Raw genomic sequence first — 19184 nt, forward strand, 5'->3', positions numbered from 1 at the left:
GGGGTAGAACAGGCGAAAATCAATGCGCGCGGGGATGTCATCCATAAAAATAAGTGGCGCCTTATTACTCCTTGACGGAGGGTAACCTCCGACGGAGTACTGTAGTTGGCATCCTCCTACGCAGGGACATCCAACAGCCAAACCGCCTGTCTGGATGTGCCCTGCTCTTTTAACCGTCACTCTTAGTTCCTGTTGACGCCCCCCCCCCCCCCACCAGCTGTCAGCCAATCGGAGAATATGCCTTTCAGTTTTCAAAAGGTGTCTCGCATATATATAAGGTTAAGCTCATTAATATTCATAAGTAGGGCGGTCAGGAACTAAGGGTGACGGTTGAAAGAGCAGGGTACATCCAGACAGGCGGTTCGGCTGTTGGATGTTCCTGCGTAGGAGGATACTAGGTGTAAGGAGGGTGATGTGATACCTGTTCGCAGCTGTATCTCTATGTTCCCTTTGCTGCATTCATATGTAGTTTGGCATGTCGTCTTCTCGTAGTTGCGAGATGATGCACTTTTTTCACATTACCTGTTTGTATAAGAAATTAAATATTTTCAGAAAATGTTCTCGGTATTGTGCACCAGGTCATCGATATCACCATTAGTTGGGGTGGAATAGTTTCAAAGCAGATGTTGGGCTATATGTCTTGACACAAATTGATTAAACAGCTGTTGCTCCAAATGGGGTGGAATAGTTTCGAAGTAGATGTTAGACTTCAACCATCCTTTACTGCATTGGGTGTCATACCTAGTGTTAGAATAAACAACTATCTGTACATACATTGAAACTTATCACACCCCAATACAAAAACCATAATTACGTCACGTAGTATGTGACCTACGGTCTCTTGTTTGTATTTGTAACGTTTTCAATATTTGGTACCTTGTTTCAGTGCCTATGAAACACTCAGTTGCACGTGCACATCGTAAATACATGTACCATAGAAGGAGACCATTAAATTACTTTCAGCAATAATGACAGCACTACACAATGTATTTTTATATGCTCATTGTAAAATTTCAATAATGTATGTAGGGCATCAGGCTTTTGCAAACTGATCTAGAATGATTTTATGGTGTTCAGTTATGCCTGCTAAGCCTGAGAGTTTACTTACTTTGACTTTACTGAGAGTTTACTTACTTAGACTTTACTGAGAGTTTACTTACTTAGACTTTACTGAGAGTTTACTTACTTAGACTTTACTGAGAGTTTACTTACTTAGACTTTACTGAGAGTTTAGTTGTGTATTTTAAACATGTTGTAGTGAAAACCAAACAAGAATATGAAAACGCGTAAAAAAATCGCAATAGAGCAACTATTTGCTGTTACCAGAGCTTGAGTAGACATACGACCAACTAGCTGTGTTATTTGAATAACACAAGAAGAAGAATACGTATGCAAATTTAAGTATTAGAATACTTAAATTTGCATACGTATTCTTCTACCCTCTTTGTAAAATGTTCACCAGAAATTATATTAGAGACGCCCAATTGCTGCCTGACAGTCGAACGTAGATTTCAGATGCTGTTTATATGACAAGGTATCTAGAACCAAAATGACAGTGACACGGTAGAGTGAGAGAAAAATGTAAGGGGATACAACATATTTTGGGGTTTGCAAAATATGTTGATCTCTAAATACAAATTTGTAAAGTGATATGCACTGAGGAACCTATTATGTGACCTCAAAGTGAAACGCCTTACCTGGCAAAATGTTTAGTCTTACATTTCTTAAGTCTCAAACAATTCTTATGTTAACTTACTGAAAACGTTATCTTAGTTCACATGGTATGAAATGTTTTGTCACCTGTAAACAACAATATCTTTGGTCAAATAGTAAAACAAGGTTCCTTTAGTTCCTTCCGTTGGATATTGTGACAATCATTGGTAGTCAAAAGTATCCATTTGTGCTACTAATTGTTGTAATCTTGATGGAGCAATAAAAGTAAATCACATCTAAATGTGATGATGTACATGAGGACAGAATGTGTTGTGACTTAATGTGTGAAGAGACAATTCAGAACGGCATGGACCTACAGATTTCTTAGCGTGGTAAGATGTAAGGTGTATATTAGACCACGTCAGGTAGTTGATGATCCTCTGCATACTCCAGATTTAGTAATAGAGGGCTAAAAATTAAGATGGTTAAAAACACCACGATAACTATATTTTTAAAATAGGCACCATAAACGTTGCAACAAGAATTGAAGTGACAAAACGTGATATCACAGCCAACAAGTCTTTCACTTCCGTGTGCAAGAAGTGCACAAAGTGGTACTAGTGTGGTAGACTGGTAACACTTACCAAGTTGGTGACTATACTCATGGCTACCACACTGGTGCTACTTCGACCTCTACAACTACGGTCATGGCTACATGTTCCTCGCAAGTGTCACTTCTACAAGTACATGTGTACAATCAAGACGAAATTTCCCCATTTTAGTACTTTCTCGTCATGTTGACGATCTCAGGAGGGAATTAATTTTTCTTGAAAATCAGGCCAAAATTGATGAGCGCGCTGATGTCATCCATAAAATTTACTTGCTGTGTCCTTAGCTTTAATATACGGCCCATGTTCCTTTGTTCTTGCGTGTCGTTTCTTTACATAACGTTTGGCCGGAGTACTCTTGGCCATGTGATTTTATCTGGTGGAATTGTTATGGGAGGAAAACAGGGCCTATCTTAACTCTTTTTGGCAAAACGACCAAACAACGTGTTTACGTGTTCTCGTGACAACATCAAAACAGTGATTTAAGCAAGGTATTAGTCTGTAACTTTCTTAGATCTGACAACTTTGTTATTTATAAGGTTTCCTAAGAACCAGAAGGGTTTTTTGAAGCCAAGACTGTAATCTCAGAAATGCAAGTAGCCTTTGTCAAAGAAAGGGCAAACCGGTATTCAAAAGCTTGAAAGATATCATCACTTGTGTAAACAAAATTGTGTCGCATAATTGTGTCCCATAATTGCAGTACGGTCTCGTATCACCACCCCGGTGTCTTTTTTTATCACCCTTTACGAAACTCTTTTGGCTGTTGTTTATCAATCGATGATTGCCATATATATTGTCCTTCTCTACTAACTAACTATTCTGGCAACTTATTTGACCACTTTCCACTTATTTTCTGAGCAAACATTACGTAACGTACAAGAGAAAAATCCAGATAGAATCATCATAAGCTTCTTGTTCATGTCCTGTCTCTGTATTTGTGTCAACGTAAATGAATTGCATTCTCCAGGCTAAGGACATATTGATTCGTATACATGGATTACATCCACCCCTGGATAAATTTTCGCTAATTTCCAAAAAGTTTTCGACCATAATATAAGTCGTACAAAGTAACTGCATATTGCGCAAATGTATAAGGTAAGTTGGGACAAAATGTCGGAAAACGGATACTGATGTAATAGAATACCAAGTGACCCTAACTCTACAGTTAAAGAAAAAAAATTATGAAAAAAAAACAGAAATGAAAACTATTGTTCGTTAGGTCATACTCTCCATGTTAGACTTTTTTTCAAGTTTCCTGACCACTTAGATTTCACAGCTTTTTGGTCAAACATGTTTGCACGCTTGCATCAGTTTGGGGGTTACCAGAGCATCGATCGAATCAGCATGGCTTTATACCATGTAATGATCAACGCAATTCAGAAGTATCAAGTATATCATTTTTGTATTCCTACTATGTTGGTTAAAGGAATAAAGATTAAAAGATAAACCATGAGTATGTCGTGTAGGACACAAGTGACATGTGGTGTTCAGTCGCAGCTGGGCATCTTACGGAAGCACCAGGCGTCGTTAAGGGCTTTGCTCCCGCAGTCGACGATGTCCACCCTGTTATTTTCGGATGTCTCTTAGACATTTAGTGGGACCGAGTAGCGCAGCGGCAGCGTGTTTGCCTCGTGGCCGAGAGGTCTCGGGTTCGAATCCGGCTGCCGTGTTACCGATCTTGTGCCCTTCGGAAATGCCTTTTACACGACTTTCCTCATTTTGCTCAGGTGCGAAATGAGTACCTAGCTTCGGCTAGGGCCGTCCCTCGGATAGGACGTTAAATGGAGGTCCCGTGTTTGGGGAGAGCAACATCCCAAGCACGTTAAAGAACCCGCCACATGTGCGATGGTGCGGTGTGAGCGGATCAAGCCATTCCGGCCAAAATGGTGTAGGGAATCTCCCGAGCAGCCCTCGTAACCCCTGCCTCGCCTATTGGGTCAGTTAGTCCTTACTCATAGTGAGCAATTGGGCTGGTCTCAATCATGATGTTTCTGACCTAGGGCGAAGAGATGCTGTTACAGTTAAAATCATGTAACCCGTAACCTTGTTACGTGGTGACCATTAAGTAAAAAAAATTACGGGTTAAAAAGAAAAAAGACAATGACAATACAAATGGAATTTGACATGGACAGGATAATAAAACAGTACCAATATTGGATGTAGGAGAATTCTTTTTTCACAATTTAATTGGCTTACGTTTCGATGTCTCTTAGAAAAACCTCAGAGCTTCTGACTGGAGTTCAGCTTCTCGCCACTATAAGTAGCCGATGTAGGTGGCGCTTTTGCGGCGAGAGCCATCGAAACGCAAGCCAAGTTAAAAGTACCTACTGGTTGTGAAAAAGAATTCTCCTACATCCTAAATTATATCAACCTGATAAAATTATTTTCGGAAGTACCAATATCCTCAGTAGATTATGTAAATTATATAGGAGGCAAGGTGACAGCACGCAACGATGTGAAAGATTATGGTATGAATAGGGGTGATGAACAAAACCGTTTTTTCGTATTGTTCCGGTCCGGAAAAACCGGACCTGAAAAAAATAGCTGGACCGGATGTTGGACCTATAAAGAAATTAACAGATTATTTAATCATGCATTTACACGTTTTGGAGTAGAGTTTGTAGTCATTTCTACCAAGTTTTACAGTCAATCGTACAGAGACAGATAGAGTTGTGGGGTTTTAATACCCAGAGTAAGTCTATTACTCTACCAAAAAGATTTCTTGGTAGTGAAATGGGCCATTGTTATGAGTATCGTCCATACACAAGTTTTTATACTGAATCAGGTCCAGGTCCGGACCTGGACCTGATCCTCTGGACCTGAATCGGACCTGGACCTGAATTTTCTGTAACGGCACCCACCCCTAGGTATGAATATTGCAACATTTATTCTTATCAATCTATGAAATGCATGTATCACATAAAAACCTCCAATGCGTCAGCATAGTGCTCCATGCAAAGATGTAAGCTGATCTATGTGTTCTGTTTTACTAAAGGCCGTCTTGTGGCAGTCTGATAGGTGTCAACCATTGTGACTGGCAGCAGGAAACCTGGGACGCCTGGTGCTACATCGCCGTCTCCACTTGTGACGACTGATAATGTACAAAGAGGGGGTGATAATCAGCAGTAAAAGCTGCATTGTTCAGGCCATAATGATTTAATTTTTGGATTAATGCGCGAGGGCGAAAAAAATCCAGTTAACCACAGGACTCAACATTCAGTCCATTCTTTCCCAGGCTTGGTTTGTCTTATGTTCACCTCCAGTAAGATCATCGTTGCCGTTTCAATAATGTTTCATTGCCATTCTTGCTCAAAGAAGGGGCAAGGGTGCTGTGGCACCATACCCTGTCCATGAGCTTCCTTACCGTGGAGAGCAGATCGTCTGGCAAGCAAAAAATTCTGATTTGTCAGGCATGTTATTTGGTCAGATGTGGCCACATTTTTTGGGGGAGGCGAAAATCAATGCGCGCGGGGATGCCATCCACAAATTTAAGTCACTGTGGCCTTATTACTACGGAGTACTGTAGTTGGCATCCTCCTACGCAGGGACATCCAACAGCCAAACCGCCTGTCTGGATGTACCCTACTCTTTCAACCGCCGCACTTAGTTCCTGTGGACCCCCCCAAATCAGCTGTCAGCCAATAAGAGAATATGCCTTTCAGTTTTCAAAAGTGGTTTTGCATATATAAGGGTAAGCTCTTTAATGATAATAAGCAGGGTGGTCAGGACCTAAGGGTGACGGTACGCGGTTGAAAGAGCAGGGTACATCCAGACAGGCGGTTTGCTGTTGGATGTCCCTGCGAAGGAGGATGTGTAGTTGGGTGATGTGATACCTGTTCGCAGCTGTATCTCTATCTTCCTTTTTCTGCATTCATATGTAGTTTGGCATGTGGTCTGCTCGTAGTTGCGAGATGGTGCACTTTTTTCACATTACCTGTTTGTATAACTAATGTAATATTTTCAGAAAATGTTCTCGGTTTTGTGCCCCAGGTCATCGATATCGACATGTAGTTTAGGTGGAATAATCTATAAGCAGATGTTGGGCTATGTCTAGCTACAAATTGATTAAACAACTGTTGCAACAGCTCTAGATGAAACTCTAAGCAGATGTTAGGCTCCAACCATCCTTTACTGCATTAGTTGCTATACCTAGTGTTGGAATAATCAACTACCTGCACATAAATAAAAACGTATCACAATCCATTGTAAAAAAACATAATTACGTCAAGGAGTATGTGACCTACGGCCTCTTGTTTGTATTTGCAACATTTTGAATATTTGGTACAGTGTTACAGTGCCTACGAAGTAGTCAATTGCACGTAAACATCGTAAATGTCATAGAAAGAGACATTGAATTACTTACAGCGATATTGACAGCACAAAACAGTGTATTGTTTATATGCTTATTGTAACATATTTAATAATGTAGGGCATCAAACTTTTGCAAATTAATCTGGAATGATTTCTATGGTGTTTGGCTGACTGCTAAGCCTGAGACTTTAGTCGTGTATTTCAAACATGTTGTAGTGAAAACCAAACTAGAATATAAAACCGTATAAAATAACTCGGAGTAGAGCAACTATCTACTGTTACAAAAATCACCAGAGCTTGAGTAGACGTACGACCAACTGTCATTATGTCATTAATGCTCAAATAAATTTGCAAATTAAGTATTGTTCTACTCTCTTTGTAAAATGTTCACCAGAAAGTAGAGACGTCCATTGGTTGTCTGAGAGTATAAAGTAGATTTCAATTGTTTTTGATATAACAAGGTATTTAAACTATAAAGTAACAGTTGCAATGTAGAGTTAGAGGAAAAGTAATGGGAGACTACATCTTTTTTCTGTTTGTTTCGATAAAATATGTTGATCTTTGCTTATAAATTTATAATATTACATGCACTGAGCAATGTATTTTAGGGTTCCAAAGTGAAATATCTTACCTGGCAAATTATGTTGTTTAGTCTCAAACCATTTGTAATGTTAATTTATAGAACGTTATCTTATTACAATTGGTTTAACGCAAATAGTACATAAAGCTAAGGCACAACCCGCCGTACGTACAAATACGTGCTGCATGTGTGCGTGCGAAAACGTGGGCAATCTTTTGGGATCCGTATGAGGTACGTACCGCCTCCGTACGTGCCAGTACGGGCGACGCACCTGCTCTGTACAGCCTGAACGTTTTCATAAATTCGTGGCGGACGTGGTATCACAAAAAAAAAACATACGGACAAATTGCACGTACGGCGGGTTGTGCCCTTAGCTTAACGTTTTGTTATCTATACATAACAAATCTTTTCCCATAAAACTAGTGTTATAAAACTTCATTGTTATTGATGGCCAAAAGTACGTTTGTGCTGACCAATCTTGAAATCTTGATGGAGCAATATAAGTAAACCACATCTCAATGTGATGGTGCACATGAGGACGGAGTGTGATGTGACTTAATATGCGAAGAAACTTGATAGTTCAGAACGTAATGGACCGACAGATTTTTTTCTTACCCTGGTAATTTGTATCTGATATAAGGCCAAATCAAGTTGACTTTATTGGTGATATCTTCTGCAAACTTCATCAATTAAGTCTACCACAAGATGTCACTTCTACAAGTATAAGCAAGGCGGCCACAGGATATTTTCCATTTTGGTACCTCTTCGTCATTTTGCATCTCGGGGGGGGGGGGGTATTTTTTCTTGAAAATCAGGCAAAATTAATTAGCGCGTTGATGTCATCCATAAAGTTTGCTTGCTGTGGCCTTATCTGTAGTGTAAAAAAATCTATATTCCCCATGTTCCCTTGTTCTTTTGTGCCGTTTCGGTACATAATGTTTGATCGGAGGACTCTTGTCCATGTATTTTTATCTGGTGAAATTGGTATGGTATGGAAAACAGGGCTTCTAAACTCCCTTTAGTCAAACGACCAAACAATGTGTTTACGTGTTCTCATGACATCAAAATAAGACAGTCCAATGTAACACGTTATCGTTACTAATATGATAACAGGCATATCGGCATCTTGAAGTCCAATATCCAGCTATGTTCCGTCAAAGCGATTTGGCGGAAATTGTCGTCCCCATGTTAAAGGGAGTCAAATATTTCAAACGTACATAACATGTATTAGATGGCATTTTCAGCACCGGGGAAAACCTCAGCTGCTCAATAACATTCCCGTGTTTTACTGTTTGTAAATTAAAGGCACCTCTTTTATTTTCATTTATCTTTTTGAATATGTGATATTGAAAATATACTCAACTTTGAACAGTCCTTTTAACTTAAACAGATCACGACGCCATTTTCTGTTTAAGTGTATAACAAGATAGACAGACAGCAGCTTAGCAAGGTCACCTCATCATGAGGTGTCAGAGTTGAAGGTTCATCTAAAAAATGACAATTAGCAAAGAGACAGGTTTTTCCACTATGTTAAAGACCGCCGATGGCAACACTGCCAAATCAGGCTTGTGGCTGTGACGTCACACAAAACAGCTTGGATCGTCCAAACTTAAGTAAAATCATAGAATGTTGTCAAAAATCATTGATGTTCGACAGGATAAATGGCCTCGGTCGGGCTACTAATAGCTCACAGATAGAGAATGGGTGTATGTTTACTGTATGGTCTTTTGTCTGAATTCATAAGGGTTCTAAGTTACCTCTGCATGCTCGGATTCTAACGATCACACCTCCATTAATAGAGGCGTCTATTGAGTAAGTCAATGAGGGTTAGACATCCAGGTATCAGTACTTACACGACACGCGAAAAAGCAGTTACTCAAGCAACTGGATATGATTTTGCAAACGATCAGACGTTTCAGACAAAATCTACTGTCTTTCGTCAGTGACACGGAAGAATTTGGTCTCTGCCTGGGCTCTGCACGAGCAATTAAACCGATACGATCAGGTTGGACAACACCGATGATGTAGTCTCTCTACATAGATCGGTGACATCATCGACTATACCTAAAACGATTCGGATTTCGCCGAAAGAAGCATTAAATCTGTCATTATATATTCACGCTCATGACGTATGGGGCAACAGCAGTGCCTAGCAACCAATGGGGAACGGCTTTGTCCCCAGAAAAAAGTACGGGAGATTCCCTTGCTTCTTCTATGACTTATTTGTCAGTTTATATCTAAGTCTCCTCAGAGAAATCTTCAATCGCGGTGGATTGTTACACACAGCCGCAGCGCGACTCGTAGCCCCTAGAACATCATTGCTTGATTGTTCTTCGATTCAGTTAAGCTCGTTGCTCAACTATCCCTAGGGTGTAGAAAATGAGCACAGACAAGCTTATGAACGGAGACCTGACGCTTGGCAGGCCCGTGTATGCTGACCGGAGGTCCCGTTTGCGCCCGGCGGGGCTCCAGATCGCCTGCGCCGCGGCCGTCGTGCTGGCTGTCTCGGCGGCGCTGGTGGCGGTGCTGCTGCTGCAGAACTGGCAACTCAAGCAGCTGCTGTCGGCAAACGACGACAGGATTGTTGCGAACGACAAGAGGATTGTGCTTTTGGGAACGAAGCTTCAAGAGTGCAACAACCTGATCCTAGATCGCATCGCTTCGTTGGAGGTTCTGACTAAAGGCAACTCCAGAGAAGACAACAGCCGTCGTGTGGAGAGCACTGAGGTAGAAAATGTCAACACACTCATCTTCTTTTGATAAGTAATTACGATACTTTACTTGTGTAGTAAGGTGTGGTATGGTGAGCCTTCAACCAAATTGAACCTTTGTGATGTCTTGTACAAAAGTATGATTGAACGAAGTCAGCTGGGTGCACATTTTCTCCGTAAACCCAATAAAATACAGACAGCCACATATTGTACTCTAACATTTACTTATTAGATCTAATTGAGTGAAATAATTGAACCGGTTCAACGTCAGACAGGGTCTTGTTTACAATTGGCATGTTGAGAAGAGACGATTGACAAGATCTGCTGATGGTTACAAATCTATGTTTTATGTCGCTCTATACTTCTATTCTAAAGATAACTGTTACCAGCCCTGTGCAAATCCTACATCTTTGCTCAAGATAATGAAACGGATTTAGGACGTTTTTGTTAGTAGATCAATGTTTATTAGAAGCCAATTAGCTATCATGGAAAGGCAATACCTGGAAATAAACTGTGAGACGTAGCCAAACGACTACATACACATACATTAAGTATTGTTCAAGTAATTATTACCATGGAAAAGTAAAGTTTGCTAGTATTGTGTAGTTAAAGTTTAGTAAAAGCTACTATTGTATACATGTAAATATAATATTTTGTATATTATAGTATAGTATAGTATAGTATATCATAGCATAGCATAGCATAGCATAGCATTGCATAGTATAGTATAGCATAGTATATCACTGCATGGTAATAAAAGTACAGTACAGTGTGGAACAGTAAGTAATTTGATGTCTCTTCCAGTCGGCGGATGGTGCCTTCAGCCCCGATACTCTATCTGATTCCGGCATGCACCACAGGGCGAAGAGAGCCGCGAATAGCTTGACTCTGCCTTTCGGAGGTAAAGAGAAACTCGGCAAACAAACAAACATACAAACAAACAAACAAACATACAAACAGAATCTCTTCTGCTGAACATGGGAAAAAGCGTAACGACTAGAGACCCGGTACCCCAAACCTACACCACTTATTCTCTATCCCAAGATTAAAGGCTATCTACTGCTCGAAAATCACGACTATAGCCAGACCATGTCCAGAATTCGAGATATCAAAACCCGAATGTCTGCTGCAGTACTTCAACAAGCCGCTAGGGGAACCCAAAGTCTTATAATTTTTTAAGGTCTCGTCGATACCCACTCCAATACCAAATATCAGTACAATACATTCAGACCTACACACACACATATATACACACACACACACACACACACACACACATACACACACACACAAACATATACACACATACAAACACGTTCACACAGACACGCAACGTTATCTTGATAGATAGATAGACAGATGAGCTGAATACTCACATCTGCTCGGAAATTAGCGTACTAGCTCAGTTTCCACGCACGTCCTTATACAGGCTGTCCTCAGGGGCCACCTGGCAGAGACGGACCGGCAGGAACGAACGGCCAGTCCGGTAGAGACGGGCGCGATGGAGCGACTGGACCTCCGGGGCCTCCAGGCAAAGACGGACTCACAGGAGCGACAGGAACGAACGGTCGCGATGGGAGAGACGGGCGCGAGGGACCGACTGGTCCTCCAGGGCCTCCCGGTCCACCTGGTCCGCCCGGCCACGATGATCCCGGGCAAATGAAAGGTACCTTTAAATGATCTGTCTTTCCAGCTTCGGCGAGCTCATGTGATCTCCAAGCTGATTTAGCTGATGACATAAGACAGTTATAAAAAGCCGGCCATTGTTTTATCTATTAGCCCCGATCTCTAAAGGGCACTGCTTGACCGGTTTTTGATACTGTCTCATGCCACCAGTAAATCTACATAAAGATTAATTTGATGCAAATTGTAACTAGAGTTCCACGGGCAACTGATACTTTGATAATTTCACCTGGATGATGTAAGGGGGCAAGCAAGTCTTATCTTAGAAAGGAAACGCTATTAAGACATTTCTTTGTCAATTATGCAAAATCCTTTCCAATTTGCATAATTTATGTTCAGTTGTATCAACCTTTGATTGAATTAAAAATATCAAAGTCCACATTCCAATTTACCACTATGGTATAATAGTATAATAAATTATTCAAATGAGGACGTAATTTGCATAATCTATATCTGTCAATATTCCTCACTTTGTCATCTACATATGTAGCATGTTTGAAAGTTCTGTTATGGAACGCAACAGATGTATAAGATTTCCTCGTTAATTGTGCAGATTACAATGTGGCTCCAAAATGTCATTACAAGGATTCAATAATGTCATAAATCACCTAAGCTATATGCAGGCTATAAGCATCACGAATATCAGTGCAACCATTTCTCTGTTATTCCCTCTGTTTAATTATCGAACAAAATCGACCCCTGCAACTCTGCAAAAGCTACTGAGAGGCCAAAAAGACATCATCTGAGACAAAAGCCTGTCTACTTTGTGATCTATCACAAAATTCCTGTTAATTCTATCATTTTTAGGGTGCCCATACATTCCACTCATGCCTTACACATTTCCCAAAACTGAGAAGTTAAATATTAGCATTTTACCGGGTTGGTCGATTCTCACTTCGTCCATGTCCAAGAGATGCTACCATATCATGGAGGTATATAATAATTGGTGTTGCCGAAATACGTCACCCGAGCACCGCCCAATATGTGAAGGGGCAGATTTTCAGTGACAAATACAGCCGGTGCTCGGGCGATGTTGAAATTCGGCGAGCTCTGACCGATCTACAAATTTGACCGGCGTTCGCATGAATCGCAAAGCCAACTTCACGACATTCCAGATGGCATAAAGATTCAGCCAAAGTTAAGCTGAAGTTAAGCTGTCCACAACTTCCATTCTATGACACCACCAAAAATCCCTTGGCAAATAATAGCAATGTATAATCTTTTATACCTCTCCAAATGCTTGTTGTTCGTAGCGTTTTATGGTATCGGAGATTTGATCGTGCGGCGAACACTTCCTGGTATTAGTGCGCGATGGCGGTAAAGCGTTTCGTCGCCTGATTACCCAGATCGTGCGTTCTATGTGCGTTTTGGCTGTTTTAGCGCCATCGGAGCTTGCGGAAAACGTATCGGATAACTTTTCTTCCTTTTTACTCAGTATACAGAAGAAGTCTTGACCTTCATTGCCATATAAGTCATTATCCCAGGAAAATTCATTTTTGCCGTGTAGCGGCCTGTAAAGAATGGCCCCAAATTAGCAATTTTTGGGTGAAAATCTTATTTTTTGATGGTTTTTACCAAAAATTACATTTCTACAGAAAATGTCAAATGAGTCTGTCGGTCAGCGACAAAGCACCCTTTCTATCGGAACCATTTAATTGTCCGAAAAACGATGTTTTGAGAAGCGCTAGTGCTTTTCTCAGAGACAGTCAAATCGGCCCCGAATCGTAAAAAAAACTCCGAACCGAGACCAGAAGGCCATTCTAGAAGGTTCCGAATGAGGTTAGGACGTCAGTCTCCTCTTATTGCAAGCCGGAGATGCTTGACGGAGATAAAAAAAACTTAATTATGAGATCTCCTCGGAGAAAGAGAAGTGTCAGACGTGACACAGGTCAAGGGTTCTTTATCTCCTTCCCACATTTTCTTGACAAATCTTGTCTGCCAAAGTTATTTGGAACTCCTCCAGATCCTCATTGCTTCAAATAGACGCTTGTTGTTCATGTGCAAAATATAGGTGAGGTTTGATTGCCACAATCCGGTTCAGATAGAAAGTGTATTAAACACTATATACAAGTCAACAGGGTTGCCCTCTCGGCTTACGACGTTGACTTCTAAGAGCGACATAACACATAATACATAGCACATAACTCTTGGCGTGAATTAAGCTTAATTACAGGGTCAGCAGATTTTTGTAGGGTTGGTTGGGTAACCCGGAACACAATCTTTTGTTTCCCTGTTCCGAATATGACATATAACGTACGTAACAAACGCGTGCGCTCTGGACATGTTTGAGGTGATCGATGTTAATGCCAAACTCTGCTGCCCTCCGTAGCTCTAGAGGACCGAGTAGGGAACCTTGAGGAACAGCTGGCCGAGGAGCGAACCATTCGGGAACGGCTGGAGGGAAAGATCAACGTCACCCAGGCTGACCTGACGCATGTGCAGAACACCACTGCCCAGCGGGGTGACTTGGCAGGAAAACTGAAGTCTGACTTGTGCCAAGCAACACCGAAACTGGGTAAGTTATTGTAGGGGAATCAGACTACTGTGAAATTTGTACAGTGATCAGTAAGTTCTTGGTCTCACCAAGAAATAAGATGTACAACAAATTTTACGGCATAATTATAAAGTGTAAAAAGCTAAGGCTTTTAAGAATGTCTTTCAATATCCAAACCATTATGATCATTATACTTCCTTGAAAGTTAGACAGGTAATACGATAAGCAATTACGCAAGCAACTGGATATGTTTTCGGAAACGTTTCAGATATTAATTCATAGGTATAGTATATAAAACATGCTCTCCAACAAGATCTCTTCAGTGCCACTGACGAAACATATCTGAAACGTCTGACCGGTTTTAAAATCATATTCAGTTGCTTGAGTAATTGCTATTTGCCGTAGCGCATTATGATTATTACTTTGCGGACAACACCCAGTTTCTATGTAGCAATTTGTGGTAACCTTCTGTAACCAGTCACTAACCTATGATTAACCAATCAGAACGTATCATGGATAAGAGAGGTGTAGATTGATGCAGCAGTGACTTGTTTCAACGCGTGCTATTGGTTCTGTCCAGGGAGACTCTTCCACCAGAGGCACCCGACGGGTCACTACAAATACGACCTGGAAGAGGCAAAGCACGCATGCGCAGAGAAGAATGCGACCCTCGCCTCGTATCACCAACTGTACGAGGCTTGGCAGGACGGGCTTGATGTCTGCGCATGCGCCTGGCTGTCGGACGGGACTAGCCGTTATCCAACGCAGACGGCAAGGTTAGTAAACGCGATGCTCCACGCATGCGCGGTCGGAATAATAAGGTAAGCCTCAGCTCGGCGGCAATCAAATTTGGTGGCATCACCTTGAAGCTCTCATTCCTTTTCTGGCGCCACCTCAGAAGCGAGCCTAATAGTGTCCAGAATTCATACCTAAATTTTGTTTGCATGTTCGGGCATGCGTGCTTTGCACAATTGATTAGTTCCTTTGATGTGTTGTGAAAGAAACACGTTGTTCTCTTAGTCGGAAAGACATTTCTGTACAAGTCAAATAGATAAAGATATAACCATTCCTTGGTTATAGAAATGCATCTCTTCCAATGGAGACTCATCTTTGTTGGTAAAAAATACATAGTTACAAAGTTTGAGCAACTCTTTTATAGAACGAGAAAATACATTTCCCGAACTGGCATACTGTTATTGACATAATGTTCTAGAATATTAAGATATATAACGTTAACTAGATTGTTGATACTGTTATATAAGTTTAATTTGAATTGTTAGATAGTAGCATTGCATTTAGTGAAACCCCCAAGTTGCCATACATTGTCCCTGCTACAATTGTCGTGCAAATATGAAGTTCTTCTCCTTCTTCAATAATATTCCCTCAGGTCTGGTTGTGGGAACAGGGTAGCCATCATTAACTGCGGGAGCCACACCCCTAACGACGCCTGGTGCTTCCGGAAGATGCCCAGCTGCGACTGATCAGCACGCACCACTTGTCTCCTAGAAGCCGTTTAATTGCACAGCCTTCGTGCGATTATCCGGCTGGTGCAATCATGTGAAGTTATCCAGCTGGACCGAATTGGTTTGGGATTTTGAAATTCCGTGTAGTTAACAAAAATTGTGCGTTAATCCTTTGTTTAATTAACTGGCGTCTACTGTACTACAGACTAGGGGTGGATACCGGTATGGTGAATCGGTATAATTTTTTTCTTCTTCTTTGACCTGTCCAGAAAAATCGGACCTGAAAAAGACAGTGATGTTGGACAATTAAAAAATAAACAGATTTTACCGGCAGGCGTTCACGTGTTTGGGGGTTTACAGGACAAAGAAAATAACCAGAGCGCAGAGCAAAGTAAAGGGGAGTTGATAGTCATTTGTACCGATTTTCTACAGTCAAACTTGGTTTAAACAGAAGCAGATACTGTTGTTTACATGAAGATACGATTTTAAAACGGCAATAGACGATGGCTACTCCACCAAACAGAATCCTTTGTTAGTGAATGGATCACTGTTTGGAGTATCACCCATTCACAAGTTTTCACGGATAATTATGTCCAGACCGGACCTGATCCTCTGGACCTAGCTGAAGCTGATCTTCTGGACCTGGACCGTACCTGAACCTGAATTTTCTGAACCAGCACCCACCCCTACTGCAGACTCGTAGAGTCAATCTTTCAGTCTCTATCCTTTTGATCAACATAGTAGAATACAACGATAACATTCATATGCATGAATTGCGTTGTTTATTACATGATATTGGACCATGTTGATTTGATTATATATATGGAAAACGTCATATCACAGGAACGCTTAAACTGATGAGAGTGTGAAAAAATATTGTAATTCTATTAAATCTAACTGGCCAGTGAGGTTGAACTAAGCACACAGAGTATGATATACCAAACAATCATCGCCATTTCTGTTCTTTAACATCTTCTTCTTCAGAATTCACTGTCTTGGTATTCTATGACTTCAGTATCAGTTCTCCGATATTTTTTAGACTTAATACTTAAACGTTTGCAAATGCTTTTTCTGGCTAACAGTATGGTAGAACACGTTTTGGAAACGTTGTGGATGCAATTAGCCCTCGGGCAAGAATTTTCAATAAACTAATATTATTAATCCAAGATTTATAATGGTACCGTCTGTATTTTGCTTTTTGCTCTGTAATTTTTGTAACGGTTGCTCAGAAAAGAAACAGCGGAAAGTGGCTAAGAAGAGTTACGATAGGAGAATGAATGAATGAATGACAGGTTTATTCGTTCAAAACAATAAAAACGTACAAGCTTCTGATAGCAGCCCAAGGGCTGAATTGGTGGGCTTGTTAACAGTTAAAAATGGCTTAAAAACTGTTCCAACTATATACATATGTACATCAATAATCACATCATTACGCAGACTTATTTACAAACTGGGAAGGTAGAAACACATAGTTCATACAATGTCGTCATTGAGTAGTGAGACCATATAGTATATTGGACTTTTCCTTAAACGAGAGGTGTTGGCTCTGGGGACCTGCAGTTTGTTGGCTGAACGTGTATTTCTGCCAGTAATCTCCTTACGACAGGGAGGGAACCAGTCCCTGTAGGTCGGGGATCTATACAGTGAACGAGCATAAGAACTGCATAGGTCATGACGTCTCTGAGACAGTGATGTGAGGGAGAGTTCAGTCAGTGCCGAGCTGTAGCAGGTATAGTTCTGTCCGAGGATTATCCTACAAGCTCTCTTCTGCACTCTTTCAATTGACTTACATTCAGCAACAGAAGAGAAGGACAATATGGCAACCACTGGTGGCGTCGAGCGTGGCGTAACTGGTAGAGCGTTCGGCTTGGAACCTATAGGTCCTGATTTCGATCCCCGCCATGCCCCCGACGTTGTGCCCTTTGGAAAGGCACTTTACACGACCTTCCCCACTTCACTAGGAGTACAAATGGGTACCTGACTTTAGTCGGGGATGTAAAATGACTACATTTACCTTCTGTCTGTACCGTGTATGTGGCTTTCTTAATATAAGTTACAAACTTGAGTGCAGTCCCACATTGTCCTCGTCTGTCCAACAGCAAATAAATAAACAACAAAAACATCAACCAAAAGATTATGCAATGATTGCATGTTCACAATTTTGTTGACACATGTGAGCGTACCTTTCAAGTTTTTTTTTTTCAATAAGCCCTTTCTTTAACAAAAGCAACGTTCATTTCGAAGATTATATAAGCGTGGCTTTAAAGACCTCCTCCCACACAATCTGATTCTTAACACGTCACTCAAGATGTCAGATCTAAGAAAGCTGCAGACTAATAGCTTAAGTTAAGTCAGTGTTGTTGTTTTGTTTTTGTCACCGCCAACATTGACAAGGGGACGCGATAGTGAATCATAGGAGCCGATACAACTTGATTGGAAGAGGCGTTTATTTCATGATGTTCACTCAAACACAGCCATGATAGAAGAGAGCGAAGAGGATCATGGGATCCCTGACAGTCAAGGCAGTGACGTCACTAACTCATTAACATAACCCAGTGGCGTGATTTCTCCTTATCTTCTTATTTCTCTCTTTCTCCTTTTTACAAAACTATCGTGTGCTAAAAACCAGGAAGATCAATAAATGCAATGTCTAAAAAATCAGAGCCTGTTGTATACTTTTCGTAATCAATGGTATAAATACTATAAATCTGCAAGGTGTGCATTAATAATAGTGAAATCCATGAAATAACCCTCTTAGCAAAACTTGTGAAATCTAGATGTAATGAAAAGACAGACCTATTACAAGATTGTGAATACATTACGTACGAATGAAGGTAACAGTTGAACTGAAATAGATTGTCAATGTTTTTCTGTGAGATGGCTAACAATAGTAACATAAAATGGGGACGAATACAATATCGATTATCTGCAGAAGAAAGAAAAAAATATACTGGTAGAAGCAGGGTTCTGTGTGGGCAAAGTTCGTGACTGGCAAAGTTCTGTGACTCTCTTGGCCGGTGGTGTTAACAGTTACAGTTCGGCGTGAGCGATGTTCTTCTTGGCTGGTGCATAAGTATGTGCCTCTTGGCTGGTATACAGTTCAGTGTAGATGATATTCGTCTGAGTAGGCACAGTTCAGCGGTGATCAGACGAAGTTTGTAGAGCGGAGTTCGTGGGGGAAAGTCCGTGGGCGGTCCGCGTCAAATCGGGTAGAACTTGTTAGAAGATGGTAAAGAACAGAAATGGCGATGATTGTTTGGTATATCATACTCTGTGTGTTTAGTTCAACTTCACTGGCCAGTTAACATCGACTATCATAATTCCACCAGGTGGCATTATACCGCCACCTTAAAAAACTTTAGTATAAAGGTCTTCCCAAGATTGTCTTGAACACCGAATGTTGAATATCTTAAATGTAATACAATTCAGATACAAAATGTATTTACGTGTTGAAGACGATCTTGAGAAGTCCTCTATAACAACGTTTTTGGAGGTGGCGGTATAATGACACCTGGTGGAATTATACGAATGTATGTTAGATTTAATAGAATTACAATATTTTTTCGCACTCTCATCAGATTTAGCGTTCCCGTGATAGGACGTTTTCCATATTATGAAATCAACATGGTCCAATATTATGTAATAAACAACGCAATTCATGCATATAAAGTATGTATCGTG

The 19184-nt window shown here is 40.8% G+C and overlaps 1 protein-coding gene across 1 annotated transcript; it reads left to right on the forward strand.

Annotated features, from left to right (window-relative positions):
* Positions 1 to 9531: 9531 nt before the first annotated feature.
* LOC118410487 lies at positions 9532 to 16669 on the forward strand. The gene is made up of 6 exons (XM_035812225.1): positions 9532 to 9879; positions 10668 to 10764; positions 11293 to 11529; positions 13876 to 14061; positions 14621 to 14816; positions 15428 to 16669. The coding sequence occupies exons 1-6, from the start codon at positions 9532 to 9534 to the stop codon at positions 15519 to 15521; spliced, it is 1158 nt and encodes a 385-aa protein (XP_035668118.1). The 3' UTR covers positions 15522 to 16669.
* The last annotated feature ends 2515 nt before the right edge of the window (positions 16670 to 19184 follow it).

This window comes from Branchiostoma floridae, chromosome 2 (assembly GCF_000003815.2).
Source record: "Branchiostoma floridae strain S238N-H82 chromosome 2, Bfl_VNyyK, whole genome shotgun sequence".
In the NCBI taxonomy this organism is placed as follows: Eukaryota; Metazoa; Chordata; class Leptocardii; order Amphioxiformes; family Branchiostomatidae; genus Branchiostoma; species Branchiostoma floridae.